General features: G+C 41.0%; 1 protein-coding gene across 11 annotated transcripts; it reads left to right on the forward strand.

Annotated features, from left to right (window-relative positions):
• The first annotated feature begins 180 nt into the window (after window positions 1–180).
• Window positions 181–24,480, forward strand: sycp2 (synaptonemal complex protein 2). Of its 11 annotated transcripts, none has more exons than XM_046056645.1 (47): window positions 181–283; window positions 891–970; window positions 1,084–1,224; window positions 1,314–1,445; window positions 1,544–1,648; window positions 1,761–1,785; window positions 2,277–2,362; window positions 2,459–2,553; window positions 2,651–2,685; window positions 2,784–2,926; window positions 3,074–3,126; window positions 4,862–4,907; window positions 5,133–5,237; window positions 5,350–5,410; window positions 5,751–5,899; window positions 5,997–6,071; window positions 6,319–6,405; window positions 8,244–8,337; window positions 8,620–8,777; window positions 8,922–8,972; window positions 9,288–9,351; window positions 9,451–9,496; window positions 9,646–9,725; window positions 9,906–10,333; window positions 10,418–10,545; window positions 10,631–10,667; window positions 10,763–10,833; window positions 10,935–10,980; window positions 11,081–11,124; window positions 11,234–11,291; window positions 11,564–11,729; window positions 11,850–11,914; window positions 12,006–12,170; window positions 12,818–12,985; window positions 16,627–16,785; window positions 17,120–17,273; window positions 18,025–18,332; window positions 19,692–19,970; window positions 20,115–20,166; window positions 20,356–20,499; window positions 21,015–21,154; window positions 21,445–21,539; window positions 21,889–21,988; window positions 22,176–22,234; window positions 23,220–23,298; window positions 23,652–23,708; window positions 23,924–24,480. In XM_046056645.1, the coding sequence occupies exons 2-47, from the start codon at window positions 947–949 to the stop codon at window positions 23,978–23,980; spliced, it is 4,914 nt and encodes a 1,637-aa protein (XP_045912601.1). In that variant the 5' UTR covers window positions 181–283; window positions 891–946; the 3' UTR covers window positions 23,981–24,480. The 11 variants fall into 11 exon arrangements, with proteins under 11 accessions (XP_045912601.1, XP_045912610.1, XP_045912608.1 ...); XM_046056654.1 differs by having other exon boundaries at window positions 188–970; window positions 9,906–10,057; window positions 10,175–10,333; XM_046056652.1 differs by having other exon boundaries at window positions 188–970; window positions 16,627–16,683.
• The last annotated feature ends 5 nt before the right edge of the window (window positions 24,481–24,485 follow it).

Consider the following 24,485-nt stretch of genomic DNA (forward strand, 5'->3'; position numbering starts at 1 on the left):
TTTTTGTGATTTGCTCTAAATTTGCTATCCAGTCTGAATAGTACAAAATACGCACAGAAAACCCGAAAGGAATCGTTCACTTTTAGCCAAAATAATGACGAATATATCCTTCTTTGAGAAAGTGACTTTGAAAATTAGCAAGTTGTCACAGTCTATGGTTGTTACGCGCCTGCGTGAGGAACGAAAGTACTTCGCGCGTTTTTCACTGTTTCAATTGAAAACCTGTCAAATAGGCATCATGCCATATTTGTGTACGATATTAGACATTACTTTAGACATCACTGTAAGTAACGTTATACGAATAATATAATCTGATAACGTATCCTCAAAAATATTAGTTACTCAGTGCCCGCTGAACGTTAACTTAAGATTTAGCGTTAGCTGGGAGAGGTAACGCTAACGTTAATGTTAGCTAACATTAACAGCAGACATCATTAAGCTAATGGAAATGTAACGTTACTTTTACATTAACATTACTGGGAAGCGGGAGTGCTGGTGCTCCCGGAGTAACGTTAACTGTAAACATACTTAAGCAGTTACTTAAACTCCGGAGCAGTGAGGCAATACAGGGGACAAAGTTAAAGTTAGATGTTGAACGTAACTTAAGTTAGCTAGAAATAGTTTAGCTTATGTCAAACATATGTACATGAAGTGTCGAAAGTAAGTTAACATTAGGTTAATGGTATTGCCAAACAGGTGAAACAAGGTCAACTTAGCTTGTCAACGGTTAACGTTGGTTAACATAACTTTATCATCACTAACATTTCGAAAAATCTGACCAACTAGGTTAACAAATAACGTTACATCGACCATCACTTAGTTATAGAAGTTTATTCCTGTTGAAGAAGCGCTAAGATTGGCAGGTTGATGTGTGCAATTGGCCTTTACAGCCATTTTAAAGACAGCAGAGGCCAAGTGACAGTAAAGCTGATCCCCGGAAGGAAGAATGGGACCGGGACAGAACTCACAGGTAACGTTAGGAAAGCTTACTAAGATTACTGACACTGAAGTAAGGTTAACGTTACTTAAATACTTGTTGAAGCACTATAATGTTGACAAGCTGGTAAACCTTTTCATGTGCAGTTGGAGAAAGTAATTGATGAGGCGTTAAAGAGTGGAGATGTCCAAGCTCTAGATGTATTCTTGCAAAGGGACATCTATGAGGGGACCCCCATAAAATGTTCCCAACAGTTTCTTTCAAAATTGGATAAACTTGTCAGCAGGGTAAGATGTAGCCCAAACCACACTCACTAACATGCAATAATGCTCAGTTCGTTGGTTCGTAAGAAACTATATCTATGTTGTTTATCTAGAGTTTGGATCAAAATAATACCAAATCAGCGAGTTTGGGTCTTACAATCCTCTACAAGTGTGGGAAAAACCTGGAACTACCTGGTTGTTGTCAAGGGCTGTCAGGAATAATAGCTCAAGGCCTGCTGAAAAAGATAAGTATACTTGTAATAGTTAAAAGCGCACAGTGTGTGAATGCTGTATAGGTAAATGTACTAGGTCAGTTGATGATTGAAAACCTGGTTTTGTGCACATGGTGCATTGGTTTGAGAAATGCAGGCAACTGTGGATCCAGTGTGGCCCACAGTGGGATGAGATCTTGTTCAACCTCTCTGAGGACTTCTTTGATGCCTTAATGGTGAGCTAATGTCTTAAGAGTAAAACACATTTATATTGAAACAGTATACCACTCCTGTTAGTTTCCATAATTTAAAACCATTCATTTGCAACAACCCTCCTACCTGTTACAGGTGGTCCATGATGCAGGCAAGGAAGGTATGTTTGTACATTTCTTTATCTGTATTCCATCCTCACTATGTGTGTAATCGTCACTTAGCCCTTTTTAGGAGCAATTGCAAATTAAAACTGACGTGTGTATTCCACCTTGAATTGCAAAATGTTAATAATTGTTTTTGAGGCTAACAAAGTATAATATTAAAGCCACACTAAGACTTTAAAATGTTTGTTTGTTCCACAGATAGGAGAGTGTTACATTCTCCTCATGCTAGTGTCACATTTTGATCCCACTGCCCCGCTTGTGTAAGGGCACTATCAAATCATGTGCTCTTATCATTGTTTCAGCGGAATTCTGTTTATATAGACTGAAAGTTTGCAGTAACAGATTCAGGTGGAAGATAATGAGCATTTCTCCCACAGGACGAGCTTCAAAGAACCGCACTTTAATACTTTCATGATGAATCTCAGGATACAAGAAATGGGTTAGTCTCTATAAACATAACATAAAGTCGCAGCATGTTTTTTTGCAGGAGCATACAAAATCACAGAGTCCTTCCTGTATCCTGTTGGTCATTTGGCAGTAGACCCCAGAATCTATATCCTGATCCAAAAAGAGGTTTGAAATAGTTTTAATATCTTCTTGATGGAGTAGCATTAAAAGCCACAAGTCAGGTGTTGCACATAAATGAACTTGTTAATTATGTTCTAACAGGCAATTCGTAAATTTAACTTAATGCTGGACAAAATCCCAGTGGAGCTGAAGAAAAAGAGGAAACTCTTAACATCACAGGATGCCTCAGATATTATGTATGTCATGGCAGTTTTGATAATAAAGATCATTATTACAGTTTTTTACAGTGTCCACATGCTTTTGAACTTTTGCTGGTTTATCATATTTTTACAGGACCAAGCTGGCTGGTCAAATATTGGAGGCAGGTGGTAAGTTGTTTTGTTTTTTTCTGTGTGAATATTGCCATCTTCACCTAGAACCATACACAGACACAAAAAAAATCAACAGCATAGTCTGTTTGTGTCAGATTACGACTTGCAGATAGCCCTGATGGAGGCATTGTGCAGAATGGCCACTCCTGACCAGAGGAAGGAGCTGGCGGATCGATGGTTCAGCATGGAACATGTGGCCAGCGCCTTTGTCAAGATTTGTGATTCCGAGTTTGAGACGGTAAGAACTTGTAATTTATCCGACTGCATTGCCTTTGCCTCTCATTTGCATTTGCGTTTTGTTGCACCGCAGGGGGTCATATATTGTAATAATATTACAACAGGCTCTCTGCTACATAGACTTTGATGTAAATATGTGTGATTTCAGGATTGTCGCAAGTTTCTGAACTTGGTGAATGGGATGCAGGGAGACAAGAGAAGGTACACAGATATCATAACTCTTGACTTGACGTGGTTACAGTGGGGCCAAAAAGTATTTAGTCAGCCACTGATTGTGCAAGTTCTCCTACTCAGAAAGATGAGAGTGGTCTGTAATTTTTATCATAGGTACACTTCAACTATGAGAGACAAAATGAGAAAAACAAATCCAGGAAATCACATTGTAGGATATTTTAAGAATTTATTTGTAAATTACGTAATATTAAGAAGCTCTTCTGTCCTCCACTCGTTACCTGTATTAATGGCACCTCTTTGAACTCGTTATCTGTATAAAAGACACCTGTCCACAGCCTCAAACAGTCAGACTCCAAACTCAACCATGGCCAAGACCAAAGAGCTGTCGAAGGACACCAGGAAGAAAATTGTAGACCTGCGCCAGGCTGGGAAGAGTGAATCTACAATAGGCAAGCAGGTTGGTGTGAATAAATCAACTGTGGGAGCAATTGTAAGAAAATGGAAGATGTACAAGACCATTGATAATCTCCATCGATCTGGGGCTCCACGCAAGATCTCATCCCGTGGGGTCAAAATGATCATGAGAACAGTGAGCAAAAATCCCAGAACTACACGGAGGGACCTGATGAATGACCTGCAGAGAGCTGGGACCAAAGTAACAAAGGCTACCATCAGTAACACACTACGCCGAGAGGGACTCAAATCCTGCAGTGCCAGGTGCATCCCCCTGCTTAAGCCAGTACATGTCCAGGCCTGCCTGAAGTTTGCCGGAGAGCATATGGATGATCCAGAAGAGGATTGGGAGAATATCATGTGGTCAGATGAAACCAAAATAGAACTTTTTGGTAAAAACTCAACTCGTCGTGTTTGGAGGAAGAAGAATGCAGAGTTGCATCCCAAGAACACCATACCTACTGTGAAGCATGGGGGAGAAAACATCATGCTTTGGGTCTGTTCTTCTGCAAAGGGGACGGGAAAACTGATCCGTGTTAAGGGAAGAATGAACGGGGCCATGTATCGTGAGATGTTAAGCCAAAACCTCCTTCCATCTGTGACGGCCTTGAAGATGGAACGTGGTTTCCAGCATGACAATGATCCCAAACGCACCACTCGGGCAAAGAAGGACTGGCTCCGTAAAAAGCATTTCAAGGTCCTGGAGTGGCCTAGCCAGTCTCCAGACCTCAACCCCATAAAAAATTTGTGGAGGGAGTTGAAAGTCCGTGTTGCCCAGCGACAGCCCCAAAACATCACTGTTCTAGAGGAGATCTACATGGAGGAATGGGCCAAAATACCAGCTACAGTGTGTGCAAACCTGGTGAAGACTTACAGGAAACGTTTGACCTCTGTCATTGCCAACAAAGCTTATGTTACAAAGTATTGAGTTGAACATTTTTTTTATTGACCAAATACTTATTTTCCACCATAATTTACAAATAAATTCTTCAAAAAAAATCCTACAATGTGATTTCCTGGAATCTTTTTTTTTTTTTTTTTTTTTTGTCTCATAGTTGAAGTGTACCTGTGATGAAAATTACAGACCTCTCATCTTTCTAAGTGGGAGAACTTGCACAATCAGTGGCTGACTAAATACTTTTTGGCCCAACTGTGTATCACATCCAGGACTGGTACATTGAGAAAAATAAATAGGATTGACTGTTGTAGTCATAGTTCTGCCTCTACAGCAATATCATGCACCCATAGAACACATGCAGTGCAGATGGTACATGTGCATAACTAATATCCTGTCCTCTCTGTAATATAGAGTGTATTCCTACCCTTGTTTGGAGGTCTATCTGGACAAGTATGAGGTCAGTATCAACATAATTGCTATGGTTCAAAAAAGGCGAGGAAAACAAAAAGTAAAGTAACAAGTACAGATTTTGTCTGTCAGATCAAGAAGCCTTTTCCTTTTTTGGTACAATTAACTGTTCATTTAAGAGTTAGGAGTGCTTGCATGTTGGGTGTGGAATGCCACAATCCATGATGTGTGTGTAATAGCAGATCTGCTGAAAGGATTGTGGTTATGTTGTCAGCTGCTGATGCCCGCTGATGAGAAGCTGGAAGAATACTGGATAGACTTCAACCTTGGCAGCCACAGCCTCTCCTTTTACTTCTCTTTGACTGATGAAGAAGCGCGGGTACCTCAAGATCATTAGTGAAAGTGAAAATCAAAAAGGGCAACAGTTACATAATCAACAATAGACATATATCTGTTAGAGCCTAATGCAGAGTGTTTTCCCCTTTATGTAGGAGGGCCAGTGGGAAACGATATGCATCAACGAGAATGAAGTCCAAAGCTACACTGTTACAGGTAATCAAAGCACAAAGACCGCTGCGTTTACATTTACTCACTTAGCCCTGAATATTTCACCCAAACACAATTAAATGAATCGTATTATGGTATTCCATGCATCTGTCCATACGTGAATAAATAGAAAAATAGCACCACAGGCGTTTTGATGCAGTAGGGAACTTGACTGCTTTAGTCCAAAAACAATCATAGAAGATTGATCTAGAGTGCTAAATTTTATGAAGATAATATCCCCTTTTGATCTACATGTGACAGGCCATGTCTGTTGAGTGTTTGCTTACATTTGTGTGTGTGTATGTGGGAGTGTGTTACTATAATACACCGTGTTCTTTATCTCCAGAGGAAGGCCGGAGGCAAGTCTTGCAGTTAAAGCTGTCAGAGGTGGTGGTCGTGGGTGCGGTGGAAGGATCAAGTCTTACCATCCACTTCAGCTCCTCCCTGGACGTCATGCAGGCTGCTCGTAGCGTCTATGGCCACAGCAAAAACAAAGTAGGCCATGGCTTATTCATTTCAATCCTTACTGGCCACAATATTAATAAGAAAAGTTATTTGGCGATTTGCATTAACAAGCGTCTCTTCCTGCCAGGGCTTTGTGGGAAAGACAGGCACATCTGTAGTGAAGACTACAGTAAAAATTATAATGGAAGAGAACAGCTGCCAGGTAAACAATGGTCTGCTAACATAATGCTCTTAATATACAGCTATGATGTGATCAGTGTGGTCATTACAAATGTAGATAAAATGTAGTAAATTGGAGACAGTTTGGGAGGATGCATGTTTATGGAGCGTCTGGTTCCTTTTTGAGATTGCTATGGTTTACATTAATGTGAGATTATATCAGAAGAACTTTTTGAAAAAGCTTTCTAAATGTGTTTGTTTGTTGGTTCTGCATGCCACTCTCAATGCAGGTTGTTCCGGAGAGTCAGGTGTCCCTTGGAGACAGTGAGAAAAATACTGCCCCCTACTGTTTATCTGTCTCATCTGCACCTGTACAGGTGAAAGACTGTTTTTAAATTTATGTTGAATCAAATATGTAGCAGTTTGTAAAACCTATGGATTGTGTACATTAACACAATCCATAGATTTGTCAATAGAAACTGTCTTTTCAGTGATAATAATTCTAATTCAGTCAATATATAGTTAATATTTTATTTTAAGTACATTAGATAGAATGATTTAATGTAACAATACAATATAACACAATTGTGTTTAATGCCTACGTAAGACTCACCAGTGGATTGTTTGCAAGAAAGAGGATCAAGGATGGTTACGAGGACTTTAAATTAAATCATCAAACTACTGTAATAGCTGCATAAGAAAATCCTACTATATCACTCAAAACGTTCAAGTGCTGGTTGCAGTTTATGTCACCTGACACTGAAAGGTCAAAGCCAGTAAGGGGCGTAGAGAGCAGGGAACCAACCATAGCATGTTCAAGTATTTTTCCCATTGCCAGCGAAGACACTGAGTGCTTCTCAAGTCTCTTATTTGTCGTTTCCTTGATCCTCTCATGAACCGGAAGTTGTTCCGCTCCGCCATCTTGCAGGCCGTCCCAAAGCTCTTATTTGCGCTCTGAGGAGCGATCTCTGAGGAGCTATGAGCGAGGATACACCACTGCATCCTTCGCGGGAGTCTTTTACTAACTGACACGCCCCCTTATTGGGTATCCGTTATATTGATTGGACGCTGCAGCTGATCGGACTAATCTGATCAACTTTACAACTTTATATATTAAAGTCAGAGAGAGTCGGAAAGTCTGTCTGCAGGAAACACGTTTTACATAATTTATCATTTCTATTCATATGTTTAGTCCAAATAGACAACAATAAAACATAGTAAACACATAAGGAGTTGGACAAGTCACTAAACTGCACCAAAGTATCTAATGAAGCGAGCAAAGCATCTGATGAAAGCAGCCAGCGGCTCTGGAAGTAAAATCAACTGATGAAAGTGAGAATGAAAGCGCTGCTACGCTAAAAAAAAAAAAAAAAGCGTCAGATTGATGGAACGCAGTGATTGATCGATGACGAGGGATGTGACATGCACATAAAATGTATGTAGTAGTGTTAAAGGATATCAGTAGAGGATATAAACGAAAAGCCACAAACTGAGCGTCACCTTTGATACAAGTTACATCATTTCACTTTCAATTTAGGCTAATAAATCCCTAGACACCATAATCATATTCTTGGTTATTCAATAATGAATTTACATTCAGATGAACAAATGTAAATTGTAGAAATGATCCTGTGCCTTTAGGCAGGACGTATGAGTAACCATTTCATTTTTCATGTGCAGGTGTTTGTTAAACAGGTAACAGAGAATCATGCTGCTCTGCACTGATAACTGTGAGACTTTATTAGTAACAGTGCACATGAAAGTAGACACAAACTCCATCAAAAGTCTCTACAACTGTTAAAGCCGACTGAGAGCTCACCGTGTGATCAGCTGCTGCCGTCATCAGAAACGGACGTCGCTTTATGTGAAGCTTCAGAGGAAAGGACATCTCATGTCTCTAAAAACATAATTCCTCGTTTCTTCTCTCCTGGCTTGCGTCTCTCCATGCATCCCCGGTAGGCGGGACTAAGACGCAAGGAAAAGACGCAAGTGAGGGAAACGTGGATGCAATTAAGAGACTTGACAAGCACCCACTGAATACCTGTATACATGCAGAAGCTATTCTAGCTATCTATTTTCCGTCTATATGTGCTCCCATGCTATTAACTTCATTTGGAAATCATTTATGGGATTGTTTCAGTATTAGATTTACATTTTTAATCATTTAAGGAGACCACATAAAAGATTCAGTCAGTCATTCTGATTTTCCATCCAGATGGTGACCCCAGCCAAGATGAGGATTTCAGAGTCTACCACCTTCAACAGCAGTGTGCGTGGTGACGGTTCCCTTTCTGCTGTGATGCTATCCAGTAGGTGACACTTGAAATTGTCAAGAAATGCTCTCGCATCAGTTACAGTGTAATTGACAAATAGATTATTACTGTCTCTAATTCACATGTATCAAGATTGTCATCATTTAATAATTGATATCCACAATATTGTGGCCCAAACAAATCCAGGAAGTTTGTCCCGCCTGATGGGAAGCTCCTTATACATTTATTACTTACCTTCTTATTGTCCGTGAAGATAAATTAAAGCAAGACATGTAGATTCAATTCTCAACTATGAAATTGTTATTTTCTCCCTTTAAGACACTCCTGCCAGGGTTAAAGGGAAGCCATCTCTGGAGATGGTTCGTTCATGTGATAAGCAAGGGGAATTTTACCTGGGAGAGCTAAGGACGACCACTAAGACCTGCAGTCATGGCACAACACCTAACAGCGCAACAGCAGGTGGCATGTTAGAGCAGGTATGACACGTACTGAATAGACTGCATTTACCATACTACACACATACTGCTCAACATGTGACATCACAGCGTGCAAAATATAATCTTGTTATTGATTTCGGAATGTTACCTTCATTTCCTGGTATCTGTGATGCATCTCTACAGAGCACGGCTTCCAAACAGACCAGTAAGGATAAGGTTGGCAAACACAAAAAGGTATAATCAGTGTTAATATAAATATAAATAAAGTTAAGCTAGTAATTGTTGTCTACTTTTGCACAATCATTATATACTTTCATTATATGAGGATATGATACGACTGAACTACGAGCATATTACTTTTGAATCTTTTTAATGACTACATGTAGGTCCCTAACCCATTCTCCAAACAGTATTTCTCTTTCAGCTGCAAATCTGGTAAAAAATTGGCATGACACTCCTGTATGTATTTTCCATTTTCATTCAGTGGAAGGAAACCAAAAAACAAAATAAAAGATTTGGTTGCATTTGTTGTCTCTGCTTGTCCTACAGAACATACCAGTGGAAAAAGCAGCCGATATAGTTCTTGCTGGACAGGGAGAAGAACAGGCTCTGGGTATTATGTTGCTATAGTGACTTTGGCTAGGCCCAGAAATAGAGCTACACAGTTATTCGTCAGACTCTTGGACCCACCACTGATTTCTTTTACTTACAGAGCAAACTTTTGTGCCTGACACCCAACCCAGAACCGGAAGAAACATGTAAGTGCTGTGAAAGACCTCCACACAAATTGGCAAATCTACTGCCATCAGAGAAGGCAGTCTGATTGGTGATGTTGTCTGTATTTGTGTTTATACTGTTTGTGTTTATAGAGTGTATATCTTAACATGTTTATTTGTTAAAATTGCAGATCTTCTAACTGGAGCAAACTGTCAGTTTCTGAAATGCTAACGATGCCCACACAGAAAATCAATTCTCTGCCAAGACCTGGTAAGCCAAGAAGTCATCCCATATCTTTAATATCTATAAGATGTCACTTCATGTTTTGAATATTAAGGCTAGTAACACACAAAACCTAGTTAGATTAAATAAAATAGAAAATTATAGATAGAAAAACAGTGTCATTTTACTTTTATTTTGTTTTTAAATTAAATCATTGTTTCTCTTTAGAGCCTCGTCCATGTTCTGCACAACAGCAGGAGCACCTGTCCTCAACACAGCGATTGTCAGTTCCAGTCCTCGGCCCAATCAGCGAAAAGCAACTCAATACCAAACTCACACAGCGCCTGCGGCAGGTCCTCCGTGAGAGGAACCAAGATCCTGCACCTCAGGAGCCTGCTGCACCCCAGAGAAAAATGTTGGGCATCACAGAGGACTCTAAAGGCAGAAACTCTGTGGACTGGTGTGCTTCCACAGTGTGCACTCCGAAAGAGCAGCCGGCCCAGAGTAATGGCCCGGCTGAAAGCAAAGGCCTGATGTCAATGGAGGCAGATGCTGCTCTAATCAAAGGTCCAGCCAAGGTCTCCACAACCAAATCTCTGCAGCAGCAAAAACCACCTAACATTAAGGGTGAAACAAACCTGTCAAGCAAAATTAAGGTGTGCATTGTTAGCTTAATGTCAATTTTGAGGTTATTAATGTTGGGTGTTGTGATTATCAAACCTTCTACTGTCTCTACTCAGAGAGATGCAGAGGTTGCGGGCAGCATGGTGAAGCTCATCTCTAGTCGCTATGAGATTAACTCCCAGTCCACAGCAAAATATACTGCAGGAAAAATCCCTCCGAGCTGGAGTCCTCCTATTGTCAACAGGTTTACACACATTATTGATTGAATGGCTACCTTATGGTGCTGTAGTAAATGTCATTTCAAGCATAACTGTGTATTTTTGTACTAGGCCGACCTTCAATATGAGCTGGTTATCAACTGCTAAAGTAAGTGATCATACATAAGTGATTTATTGTGAGGAGTAACTTAAAGTTACTTTTCTCCTGCTTGATTAACTAAAGATGATCTTTACCTGCTACAGAGAGATGTATCTGGAGCAGTAAGCCTAATGAAATCCTACAGCAAAACCACAACAAGTTCTATGAGGCAGAGGTAATATCATTCAGTTAAAATATTTGATGTACATTTGGACATTTCAGTGGTTGTGAGTGCATTTTAGGATATATTTAATGCCTTTTTTTCTATTTGTGCAGAAAAGATATATTTGCATTTAACATTGATGTACCATTGAGCATTGAGGTAAATACTACCAATATTTTTTGTTTTATATCTTTCGGTGTATTATCTGAGTACTTGATATGCCACCATAATGTTTAAAGTCTGTTTTATTGCTCTTTAGGGAAAGGACAAAACCTTCACTAACACTTCTGCCACATCGAGCAGGTAGGACATTTTAAGATGGCCTGTGGACTTAATAGAGAATTAAAATTGCAATCTCATGCATAAGATTTTATATTAAACTGTCTAATTTCATATTTCCTATGTTTGACAGTGGCATCCATGACTCAGTACCCCTCAACAAGACCAAGGAAGGACAACCTGTGGCAAAAGTATACTTTATAATTTTATTATAGGTGTTTTATTATAGGAATTAAAGTCAAAGCTGGTAGAGACTGTCTGTCTCTGGCTGTAGACCTGTATGTGCTTGCTGCATCTGTGTTCATGTGGTTCCACTCTTCCACTCCAGCACACAAATCCTTCACTTTTTGAAAGTTATGGTTTACACTTGTTATTAGGGCAGAAAATATGCAACAATCACACTGAAAATAATTTCTTTCTGTCTATGTATCCTCCCTGTCTTCCACTACCTTGTGTGTTGCAGGAGAAGCGGCATGTGAAGAAGCATCTGTTCAGTGACACAGACACAGACCATGCCATGACAGACGTCAGCTGGCTGAGGGAGTCGAGCAGGAAACCCAAACCCAAAGTTACCAAATACTCCAGGCAGGCGCCTATCAAACCGAAAGCTGTGTCACCTCATACTTCATGTAAGCCATTAAAGCCACACATTCCTGCAAATTTGTCACCTTAATACTGGATGCTGATACAATTAATTAAATTGAGACATGAGTTTTTCCAAAAACAGAATGGGCTTTCTGTCATTGCAGATGAATCCCCGGATTTACCCCCACCCTCTCAAAAACCTGTAAACTGCAATACCAAACGCAGTAAGGTTAGGCACTAGTGTTGTGTTTTAGAAATAATGTGCTTTAAGCCTGTGATGCACTATCCCGTTCAACCACAGTGTGTCATTGTTTAATCAGAAGAAGCCTGGTGTGAAGGAGAGAGTGGAGCAGCCAAAGAAGACTGTGAAGCCAGTGGCAGCAGGCAGGAGGCCCCAGAGAGCAGCAGCTGCCTCAACCAAGAGCTACAGGGAGCCAGACACCGATGACAGCCAGTCAGAATCAGAGACGCCTCTTGTTCCCAAGGCAAAGACGTCCCTGTGTCTTATGTCACCTTTTCAAAATACAAACATTTTTTATCCTCTTTTGAAACACAAATAACATAGTTACTGTTCTTAATTTGTATGAACACGCCTATGAGACTAGGTGTGTTCTGATGTGGACATCCTAACTCCAAATCACACAAAGAATAATGAGACCATATCAAGATGTTACATACATTGTTGCACTGCTGCAGTACAGTGAGTACTGTACAAACATGGTGTCAAGAACAAACATGGCCCCAGACACTCTTATTAAATCTTGGAACACCTTGTTTTCACAGAAAGTACTATTCCTCCCCACAGACATACATACATAAACTTGAGAAACAATCATTTTTGAATTACATTTTCTCCTGAATAAGTGAATCGTAGATGTTACTTGTTCAAAAGACAAATGCCTTTGAAATACTTGGTGTTGAGCACAGATTTTAATCAAGCTTGACACATAAGAATGTAGTTGGGCAGATTCCACAGGCCCAGTACACACTGGGACACAAAAACACTGGTGGGATTCTCTCCATGCCATCGGGAGCACACTTTCTACTGCTATGTAATATTAAAAAGAGCAATTAATTATAGTGCTGTTGTTGCAAATGGACTGAAATCATACTGTTCTTCTATTAATAATAGCACTCCTCCACTAATCATCTGGAGAATGCTGAGAAATCTCACGAGGCTGCTCAAGTTATAAATAAAAAGACTGCCAGCAAACAACCAACCAAAAGTGATGTGAAGCTAGAGAGCAGCAATCATAGCAGCCAGTCGGAGTCAGAGGAGCCACCCACGTCCAAGGTAGAGGTCAGTGAGTTTGTATTTCATGTTATCCTGATGAAGTAACCATTGATTGTGCTTGCCATAAAGCATCTGTACGTCTGAATATATCAGAAAACATATCCGCATCACCACATGCTCATACTGTGAGCTACAACTACAGAGCTCACAGCGAATGCAGTTTTTCTTCGGTCAACATATCGTTTTTTAGAACATACAGTCCCCTCCAAAAGTATTGGAAAGGTAAGGCAAATTCCTTTTGTTTTTGTTGTCCACTGAAGACATTTGGGTTTAACATCAAAAGATGAGTATAAGACGAGTTCAGAATTTCAGCTTTTATTTCCTGGTATTCACATCTAGATGTGTTAAACAACTTAGGACATACCACCGTTTGTCTTAAACCACAGCATTCTTAGGTGAGCAAAAGTAATGGAATAAATAATCTTTAAGTAAAGAACATTTAATATTTGGTGGCATAACCCTTGCTTGCAATAACTGCCTCAAGCCTGCGACCCATCGACATCACCAAACTGTTGCATTCTTCATTTGTGATGCTATTCCAGGCTTTTACCACAGCTTCTTTCAGTTCTTGTTTGTTTCGGGGTGTTTACACATAAATGTTTTACATTTATCTGACGCTTTTTATCCAAAGCAACTTACAATTGCTATATATGTCAGAGGTCGCACGCCTCTGGAGCAACTTGGTGGATTGAACCCGGGTCTCTCACACCAAAGGCAGGCATCTCATCCATGCGCCATCACCACCCGATTACCCCTATTACCTCCACCATGCTTCACAGATGAGCTTGTATGCTTCGGATCATAAGCAGTTCTTTTCTTTCTCTACACTTTGGCCTTTCCATCACTTTGGTAGAGATTTATCTTGGTCTCATTAGTCTATACTTTTGCGGCTCATCTCTGTACTTTGCAAATTTCAGTCTGGCTTTCCGATTCTTCCTGCTGATTAGTGGTTTGCATCTTGTGGTGTGGCCTCTATTTTTCTGCTCTCTGAGTCTTCTTCGAACAGTGGATTGTGATACCTTCACCCCTGCACTGTGGAGGTCGTTGGTTATGTTACTTACTGATGTTTTGGGATTTTTCTTCACAGCTCTCACGATATTTCTGTCATCAATTACTGTTGTTTTCCTTGGCCGACCTGTTCGACGTCTGTTGCTCAGTACACCAGTAGTTTCTTTCTTTTTCAGGACATTCCAAATTGTTGTGCTTGCTATGCCCAATGTTTGTCCAATGGCTCTGGTCGACTTTCCTTCTTCTCTCAGCTTAACAATGGCTTGCTTTTCTCCCATAGACAGCTCTCTGGTCTTCATTTTTGTTTATCCTCTTTAACAGGAAATGCAATCTTTATAGGTTTGAACCAAGGATGAAGACTGGTCTTTCAGAGCTAATTAATGTTTGGACAATCAACCTGCGACCCTGTACGCAGGATAAGTGGTTGAAGATGGATGGATGGATGGATGGACAATCAACCTAAAAGGCAACACCTGGGCAACAAGAAACATCTGTCAGTCACATGTTCCAATAGTTTTGTTCACCTGAAAAATGGGTGGGTTCAAACAAAGGGTGTCATGTCCTGAGTTGTTTAACACATCTAGATGTGAATACCAGGAAATGAAAGCTCATCTTTTGATCTTAAACCCAAATATCAACAACAACAAAGGAATTTGGAAGTCGGGTACAGTGCCCAAGGAGTGGCAGACTGGGGTGGTGGTTCCCCTGTTCAAAAAGGGGGACCAGAGAGTGTGTGCCAATTACAGGGGTATCACACTTCTGCCTCCCCGGTAAAGTCTATTCCATTGTGCTGGAACGGAGGGTTCGGCCGATTGTCGAACCTCAGATTGAAGAGGAACAATGCGGTTTTCGTCCCGGTCGTGGAACAACTGACCAGCTCTTTACTCTCACAAGGATCCTGGAGTGGGCTTGGGAGTATGCCCATCCAGTCTACATGTGTTTTGTAGATCTGGAGAAGGTCCCCCGGGAGATACTGTGGGAGGTGCTGCGGGAGTATGGGGTGAGGGGGGCCCTTCTCAGGGCTATCCAATCCCTGTACATCCAAAGCGAGAGCTGTGTCCCAGTACTCGGCAGTAAGTCGGACTCTTTCCAGGTGAGGGTTGGCCTTCGCCAGGGCTGCGCTTTGTCACCTATCCTGTTTGTGATATTCATGGACAGGACATTGAGGCGTAGTCGTGGCGAGGAGGGGCTGCGGTTCGGGGGGCTTGGGATCTCGTCACTGCTTTTTGCGGATGATGTGGTCCTGATGGCATCATCAGTCCGTGACCTTCAGCTCTCACTGGATCGGTTCGCAGCCAAGTGCGAAGCGGTTGGGATGAGGATTAGCACCTCTAAATCTGTGGCCATGGTTCTCAGCAGGAAACCGGTGGAGTGCCAACTCCAGGTAGGGAATGAGTCCTTACCCCAAGTGAAGGAGTTCAAGTACCTCGGGGTCTTGTTCACGAGTGAGGGGAGACTGGAGCAGGAGATTGGCCGGAGAATCGGAGCAGCGGGGGCGGTAATGCACCCGCTTTACAGCACCGTTGTGGCGAAAAGAGAGCTGAGCCGTAAGGCAAAGCTCTCGATCTACCGGTCGATTTTCGCTCCTACCCTCACCTATGGTCATGAAGGCTGGGTCATGACCGAAAGAACGAGATCGCGGGTACAAGCGGCCGAAATGGGTTTCCTCAGGCGGGTGGCTGGTGTCTCCCTTAGAGATAGGGTGAGAAGCCCGGCCATCCGCGAGGAGCTCAGAGTAGAGCCGCTGCTCCTTTGCGTTGAAAGGAGCCAGTTGAGGTGGTTTGGGCATCTGGTAAGGATGCCTCCTGGACACCTCCCTAGGGAGGTGTTCCAGGCACGTCCAGCTGGGAGGAGGCCTCGGAAGACCCAGGACTAGGTGGAGAGATTATATCTCCACACTGGCCTGGGAACGCCTCGGGATCCCCCAGTCAGAGCTGGTTAACTTGGCTCGGGAAAGAGAAGTTTGGGGTTCCCTGCTGGAGTTGCTCCCCCCGCGACCCGATCCCGGATAAGCGGATGAAGATGGATGGATGGACAAAGGAATTTGCCTTACCGTTCCAATAATTTTGGAGGGGACTGTATGTTTTTGAAACAAACTCACACTGGCAGAAAAACAACAAGGGGTGGAAATCAAATTGTCTTTTGGCAGACAATAACCAAAATAAAATTCAGCCATAGGTAACTTTTCTCTGCTATACACGTTATCTTACACCTGAAATTCCGAACCAAGGTCTGAACTAAGGTTTGTGTTTTTGTTAACTTTTGTTATGTTGTAAACATTTGATCCGGCTAGTTTTGGTTTCACATTGCAGTGTATGTTGTTTATGTGTACTTACCCAGGTTAAATTTTTTGCTTGTATTTTCCAAGGAAAGGCGTAAAAACATATTCCATTATGCGGTTTCCTCCCCAAACGATTGTGTGACCTACTATGGCAGTTCTTGATTTTTAAAATCACAACAGAAAATCGAAACACAGCCACCAACTTCCCAACAGAAAGGCAGCAGTATCAAATGGGATCCTCAAACTTTGGCAGCATAAATAAAATGTTACCGATAATTCAACACGGCACAACCTCAACTTCAACAATTTGTACAATTTTCAACAATATTCCATTCACTTTTGGTTTGTCTGCCAACAGGAATGTTTTGTTGGCCAGCAGGGGAAAAATGAGAAGACCCGTTCAGAGGTTCCAGAGGTAAAGAAGAGAAAAAACACCTCCTCTGAGCAATCCACAGATACATACAAGAGACTGGACAGAAACAACCAGTCAGATCTAAAAAAGCCATCTGGTCTCAAGGTGGGAGCCCAGCCCTCTATTTAGGTCACTCTAGCTTACCTTTCTAAAAAGTATTAGCCTATGTGAATTGAGCACATCTGATAATTGGTTTATTGTGATGATTGACTTGTAATGACCAAGATGATTTGTGCTAGCTGGTCAAAATGTTATGGCAATTACAAATGGCTTGTTTGTTTACAAATAGTGTTCCCAAAAACATCCTTAAAGCCATTTCAGTAAAAAATGGATACATACTGTATCTACATCCAGCATACTCATTTAACTTTAAAAGGTGAAAAAATATCAAGATGTTACTTTTTAGCTATATTAAGCTCTTTATATTATTGTTTTTCAGCGGCAGAGGCCTGAGAAAGTTGTTCCAGAAACGTCGAGGTTAAATAAGAAAAATGACGTCCCTGCTCAAGAACACACGGCTGCATTGAAGGATTCCTGGGCCGCCCGCCAGACCTCGTTTTGTCCATCCCCTCCTTCCATTGAGAGGATGAGATGTAAGACTGTGGAAACCCACTTAGCAACACCAAAGTTAGATAAGAGTCATTTGACTATTTTGACATCAGCTAATGTCTATTACATGTTTCATGGTGGTTCAAATGGCTTATTAATTCCAGCACAGTGGCCACATATATTACTCGATAGCCCTTCTGACACTTTGGTTCCTAAACTCTCCCATTATTGGGAACATTGCTTTTGTGTGAATTCTGCTTAAGTATAGTATAAGATTATATAGCAAGATAATGTTTGGTTTTCACTTTGTGTGTCGACCCTGCACGTTTACCTAAGTATGTCAAGAGTGAATGAAGGCGCCTGCCTTATTCAGGCTGATGTAGGGACTGACTTCATCTCAGTCCTCAGGGCTGCTTAAGTAGAGTCCAGTTTAAATAAAAATCACTTTTATTTCCAAGGCCAGAAAGAGGATTTGATTTTGTCCAACCTGGAATGGATACATGTAAAAAAGAATCTTCTTCACCTAAAACCCAAATGACTTTATATTTATATTAACCCATGTAAAAGTGCAAAACATTGTGTGTATTCATCTACATTTGCACTAGATGTATTTTCACTCTCACCACTGTTATGCAAAAAGTTTTGAAACTCTTACATAAATGACCCAGTTGTTCTCTGGCCTCTTTACTGTAAATTGATATGTAGAAAAGCATGTATATATAGTGACCTTCTACTCTCTGTCCAACATCTGAGGCCAGCTGTTTGAACATCTGTGCTTATTTTGGATCCTCACAGCTGCTGAGAGGTCAGCCCCAACCTCTGGGTTGACCTGCTTCCCTCTGCTCACCCCGCGGGGATCTCCACTCCCTCCTTCCCCTGACCCTCTCTGCCAGGACACCCCCTCGCCAATCCTGCTGCTCCCCAAACCTCGCTCTACGGTCAGCAGTACAGGAAACTTCAAGACTCCCTCTTTCTACAGTGCAGAAAAGAAGTGCAGCTCATCCAAGACTCTGTCCATCCGGTCTGTTCCCTCTCTCCCTTCACTGACCCCTATAGGTCAAACCCCTGCACTCGGGGCTCCCACTGGACCTAGTGCAGCAGAGGTAAAGCAGCATCTCTCAGACACCTTTATGTAGATCTCAAGGCCGAGATTTAATGTAGCATAATGCCACATACTCCCTATCACCCTGATGATATATCTGGGCAGCTTAGTCAATAATATCTTATCATTATGTTAATTGCAACTGGACATTATCTTAAAGATATCTAACGACTCATCTCAGTCTCCATCAGTTCACTGGGGCAACATCACAGAAACTTTTCCTCTTAACTTAAGTTTGAAATTTAAAAATTCTATCTTCCTATTACGTAAGCAATTCCTAAACTCATGGCTGTGTCCTATCCATAGATTGTATCCTATAGCAGATCATTTATCTTATCTTAAGAAATCCAAACTAGCACTTGTCTTGTCATGTCTGCATCTGTGTTTAGAAGGTACACAAGACTGCCTGTATCCTTGAAAATCATTGTGTCACTTTTCCTGTCTTCGTTGTAATTGCCATACAGACCTAACAACAGCGGTAACAGCTATGGGACAGGGTCTATGTTATCCTAACTTAGGATTCCTAACTTAGGAAATTCTTCAGTTAGGACAGTTCTGTAATAGATAAAATCTTATACTAAGATAAAATAGTTTTTTTTTAGATAGATTTTTTCCTGAATGCAGTTAGGAAACATGTTTCTGTAATACCAAAAATCCTAAATGTCAACTAAGATAAGATAGGATTTTAGACTTAGGAAGGTTATGTAATGAAGCCCCCTGGTATTTAACATCTTTGAGTGATTCACAAACCTTTACACCCCATGGCAGTCATTGACGTCACTGCATTCATGTGAGAATCTCGAGTGAAATGAATGGAGGTGTGAATAATTAGATAACTGAAGGCCTTCATAAACAGTAACCTAGAATTTTAAGGAAGTAAGTCTGTGACCTAAGCTTTGCTGGTTGAAATTCACAGACCAGCTGAGAAAATGCGGGTAGAGAAAGTGAAATAGTAACAGTCCGTCATCAACCATTTTTTAGGCTTGAGGTTCTCTCTTTAGGCAGTTTGGTTATATTGAATCTCCATGTAACCACGAGTCTGAAGTGGCCAGTTGAGAAATTCAACTTTCCTTGATAAATACATCATGTAATTATGTAGAACATGTTGGAATTGCACGTGATGATCTGAATAATTAAGTAGCATGATTTAAATGACTTATTTAACTCCAGGCAGAGCAGATAATAGCTGTGCAGCATTTCATCTGTGCCTCTTAATGCATTGTTGAAAATGTCTTTCCGCTGTCACTACTCCATGACAGGCATGGCGATTATATAACCACAAAATGAGTTGCCATATTTCTTCTCGTCCATCGTTTTCCCATCACTCTCTGTCCGTCTCCACTCTTTCGTGTGTTCCCAGATAAGTCCAGTCCAGCATGGCCTACCTTCCCCATCTCAATCTCCTTTGTCTCCGTCCACTGTCCCTCTGTTGACATCCACACTTCTTGAGCTACACAAGCCGTCCATGCCCTCTGCTCCTCAGTCACCGTTCCCTGAAGACACCGCCGACCATGGCCGCAATTATGGCTTTAGTAAAGTGTCTTCAGTATCACTGAGCCAGTCTACTAAGTCATCAGTACTCACTACTAGAGTTGAGGACAGCCCCACTGCTGCCATGGCCGTCTTTCATAAAAAAGAGGTACGGCTTTTCTTCACTTTAGATTTTGTGATTGATTGACTAATTGACTTGATTGACACAAGTGAAAAAAACACTAGTGAGTTACTGAGTCGTTGGCTGTAGCCATAACACAAACGACTGATGCATTACTGTCCGTCCTGACAGAAAACACCACCTTCAGACCAAGGCCTAAAGCCTGCAGAGCTTCATATGTCAGGTAAAAGACCTTTTGGGTTCTTCGTGCTATTTGGATTCCCCAGTTGCTACAGTCTTACCCCACAGCTAGGTCTCCCCTACACCTAAACAACGTTGCAATTCAAATCAATATTAAAATGGGGATCCACGGTCAACCCACTGTAGAGGAAACCCCTGCTGGATACTGGGTAATGTGTGGTTCTTGTTACAGGACCCAGTCGCAAGCGACAAAACTTCTCGTCCAGTAATTCCGAGGAAGATGAGAAGGAAGAGAGGAAGAAAAGCAAACTTAGAGAGCAGCGTTCTCCTCGGATGAAACCGAGGAAGTTATTCAAGTCCTGTATGACATGTCCTGGTGGAGTAACATCTATTGAGACATCAGCGCCTAGTATTATGAATGTCACCACATTAGTTTTTTAACAACATGAGGAATGTGTGCCATCATTTCATAAACCAACAACATGTTTTTGTTGGTTTAAATGTTTTGTGTGATACTCTACAGTTAAGGTCAGCTGGCCCCATCTTAATAAGTAACTTCTCAACCCATCATTTATATCCTATATGCCAGTGGTTCTCAAAGTGGGTGTCCTTGAGGAGGTTCAAGGGGGTCCCCAGCAAAAAGGGAATGCTGTATTTTTGTTAATTCTATCCTTAAGTGGCACAGTGACAGGATGTGTGACTATTTTATTTTTAAAATAAAAGATAATGAAATGTGATAATGGATAAAAGCATAGCCAGTATGTGAAGATGTATGCCTTCTTGTTTAGTTTTGGAAGAAATCCCTATTTTCAACCTGTATCATTTAAACGTTTTTTGAATTCTGAGTTTGTTCCCCCTAACGGACCAGTGGATCTGTCTGTTACTCCCCAGTCACTGAGGTGTCTGCTGAGGGAGAGGTGAGCCGGGTGATAGACGTCGACATAGACGAGGATTTGGAGTTGCCAAAAATTGCTGTAAACCCGAGAGACCTGTGCCAGCAATTCAGCTCTGAGCTAAAGAAGAAGTTCCAGGTTGGACGCACACACAACAACACACATTAAAATAGTTCCACAGTAATAATATTATGTAGTTACCTACCTATCTACCTAGTTCCCCTTCTTCTGAAGCAATTTCAAAGGGCACTTTACGTTTGCTGTGTATTTGTGAATGCAGTGACTATGTTTTTACACTTAATATATTCTCACATGTCTTGAGCACTTGATATCTCTTGTCAACTCTGTTTTCATAATCCTGAGCCACTGAAATGTTGTTAAAAGATGGCTTTACTGAACCACTATCTATTTAATGTGTCTGTGTTCAGAATCGTTACAAGATGATGGAGGTTTACAACAAGCAGTCTTTGAAGACCGTCCAGCAACATGTCACCTCCCTCAACATGCAAGTTTCCAAATACAGGTCAGTTAGTATGTAGTGAATGTTGTAAAGAAAACACAAGCTAGCTTTGCCATTCCATATTGGCTAATAGATTACAAAATTAATGTGCAAATTTGTCATTTTGTTTACGATTAAGATACAGAATAGCACAATTTGATGGCCGCTTACCCACCAATATAGTTATTAGAGAAAACCACTGCACAGTCAGCAGCCTGTGTTAATTTCCCAAAGCGATTCTAAGTTTATGTACATAAGTACTTGTATGTTTTATGGGATCCAGCTGCACATTGTTCTGTATTTCTGAAAACGCACTCTTTGCCTTTCAGTTTAGCTTTCTACTTCACTGGTTAATTCTCTTTTCTCTGTACAGGACTCAGAGGCTTGAACAGGTTCAGGAGGTCCTCTTGGAAGAAATCCACAAGTTAGAGCAGGATGACTCTGTGCTGAAAAACATGGAGAAAGACCTGACTGTATGTCACTTTCTGTCTCTGTCACACACACACTATCGCTGTATAACATTTTGGGGGAGAATGTGGAAAGTGATATCATTAAAAACACCTTACAATATTCTATTATGAGACTGGCTCTAAATATGATGTGTTCTTCATGTTTGTTTGACCAGTGTCTGATCAGCGTTTGGTCTCTGTTCCCTCACAGTTGTACTGGAAAAAGCAGACCATGGCATTCCGTTCTTACCAGGAGCTGGAAACCAGGAGGTGAAATGCGTGCGTGCGTGCGTGCGTGCGTGCGTGCGTGCGTGCGTGCGTGCGTGCGTGCGTGCGTGCGTGCGTGCGTGCGCTGAAAGAACCATGTTGTTAGTTTGGTGCTGTTTTCCTGCCACACTCTCAATGTAGTGCAGTGCCCACAAGCCTAAACCAGATACTCTGTAAAATGTTGAATAATACTTGTTTTTGTTTTTTTCTTTCTGTGAAACATGGGATTAAAAAGCTTGACTGGAAAATCATTTTTTCCCCTCAGGCTTTATCATAAGCTAGATACGCACCCTACAGCACAAGCTATTTTTGAAAGGGATGTGGCCAGTGCTTCTTCATATGACTTTGCTGAATTCATTGATGTTTATTTAGCAAACATTCCCCTATCCCCTAAAACGTCCAGTTTTCAAAATAAGGTGTCTATACAGTATGGAAATAAGATTAACTGGATTATATTCACAGAAAGTATAAAACATTACATGTGTCCATTAAAAGTAATCATCATTTCGGTACATCCCTATATATTATGGTACCACAACTGCAATACACAGATTTTATGTGAGATGATGACATCGAGCGACTGTCAGTGGTTTTCAGTTCTTTTTCATCTTGCTGGGTAGTTCAATTTTGAGTGATTCTGCTGTCACATAAATGCACAAAACTTTACTTTTCAGATGAGATCTGTGCTTCCCCACATTCATAGATTTGTGGGCTTTCTGCTTTATCTGTTAGAATTCTTTTTTGATTCTGAATCACTTACATCTTATGAAGGGGTCAGTGGTGGACTTTATATTAAGCTACATCTAAAAACCATTTTGACTTGACACTTATTAAGAAATACTGCATTTGATGTTTATCAGTGTTCCCCATGTTACACTCAAACCTGCAGTATATTTACTGCTTTCCTTTACCTTTAGTTTGTGTGTTCTCCCACCTTCTTCAGCTGTCCCTCATTTGGTTGTGTAACTGTCTGTCTCCTTCCCTCCAGAAATGAGACCCTGAAGAAAGCCCTCCAGACTAACGCGTGTCATAGCTTGGAGTACGAGGAGAGAATCTTCACATCCCAGGTCTGAACCTCAGGCCTAAACTTTACAGCTGACATTTAAAATGTGCTTCATTGGGTTGCTCAAGTGTTAGACTTCTAATAAGCTGTGTAAATCAAGAGCTCAGGTAGCTTTCAATGAGAAGTATTCATTTACAGTTCATCAACCTATTTTATTTTGTCTTTTTTTTTTTAAATAGAACACGTCACCTCTGCCTGTCGCCCTGTCTGTCCAATCATTTTTTGCTGAGTAGCCTTTATAGTGTTTAGCTTATCTCATTGTCACATCATGTGTCAGCTCGTCCCCTGCTTGTCCTGACTGTGTCATATTCTATGTTGCTGCTCTTTAAACTGTGCTGCTCCGCCTGCTGTTTTCAGATGTGCCTGATAAGAAAAGACATGAAGTCAGTTCAGGACAGACTCCTCAGTCAGATGGTGAGTAGACATAACATAGCTCAAACCTTCAGCGTGGATTAGAACAGAACAGTCAGGCTGGTTTTATTTTGTGTCCTTCACTCTGTCGGCTGAACAATGCTCCTTTTAAAGGCCGTACATAGCGTACAGTGCTTACGACTCCTACGATATTGTGTAAGATTTGAAATGAAGTGTCTCTCCTGAATGTTTCTTTGTGCTTGTGTACCTTTTTGTAGCAAGAGGGGGAGCTCGAGAGTGTGAAGAGAGGTCTGCATGCTTTGTTTTTCCCCTGATGGAGCCAGATTTAGAATTGAACAAAGTCCCGGCAAAGGTCACAACATTATAGACAAGGTGGTGTATTTCACCACATGATACACACTGTGCTGTGTACTTCAGCTCTGCTGATTTCATTTCAAAGTGATTGCCTGAAGTGTTTTCCTGGTTCTGCTTTTATTGAATGTGGATGTGTTAGGTTTATTCTGACCTGGATGTGTTGTTGCCATGTTTGTTTTTATTAGTTTTAAATATTAAATTATTCTGATATTTATTATTTGACATTTATAAATTCAATCATTTTTAGTGTTCTTTGACAGTAATTAGAGCCAATACGCTTTTTTCCATGTCTTATTTTCTTGGCTCTGTTTTTAATAATAAAATCCAATTTATTCATGTAAGTTAGTTAAGTACTGCAACACGGCCAGCTAAACATTTAAAATGTTACATCTATCAGCTGTTTTTAAATTCCTCTTAAACTTTGATTCTTAATTCAAAATAAAAAGTGTTTAAAAAATGAGATAA

This window comes from Micropterus dolomieu, linkage group LG08 (genome assembly GCF_021292245.1).
Source record: "Micropterus dolomieu isolate WLL.071019.BEF.003 ecotype Adirondacks linkage group LG08, ASM2129224v1, whole genome shotgun sequence".
In the NCBI taxonomy this organism is placed as follows: domain Eukaryota; kingdom Metazoa; phylum Chordata; class Actinopteri; order Centrarchiformes; family Centrarchidae; genus Micropterus; species Micropterus dolomieu.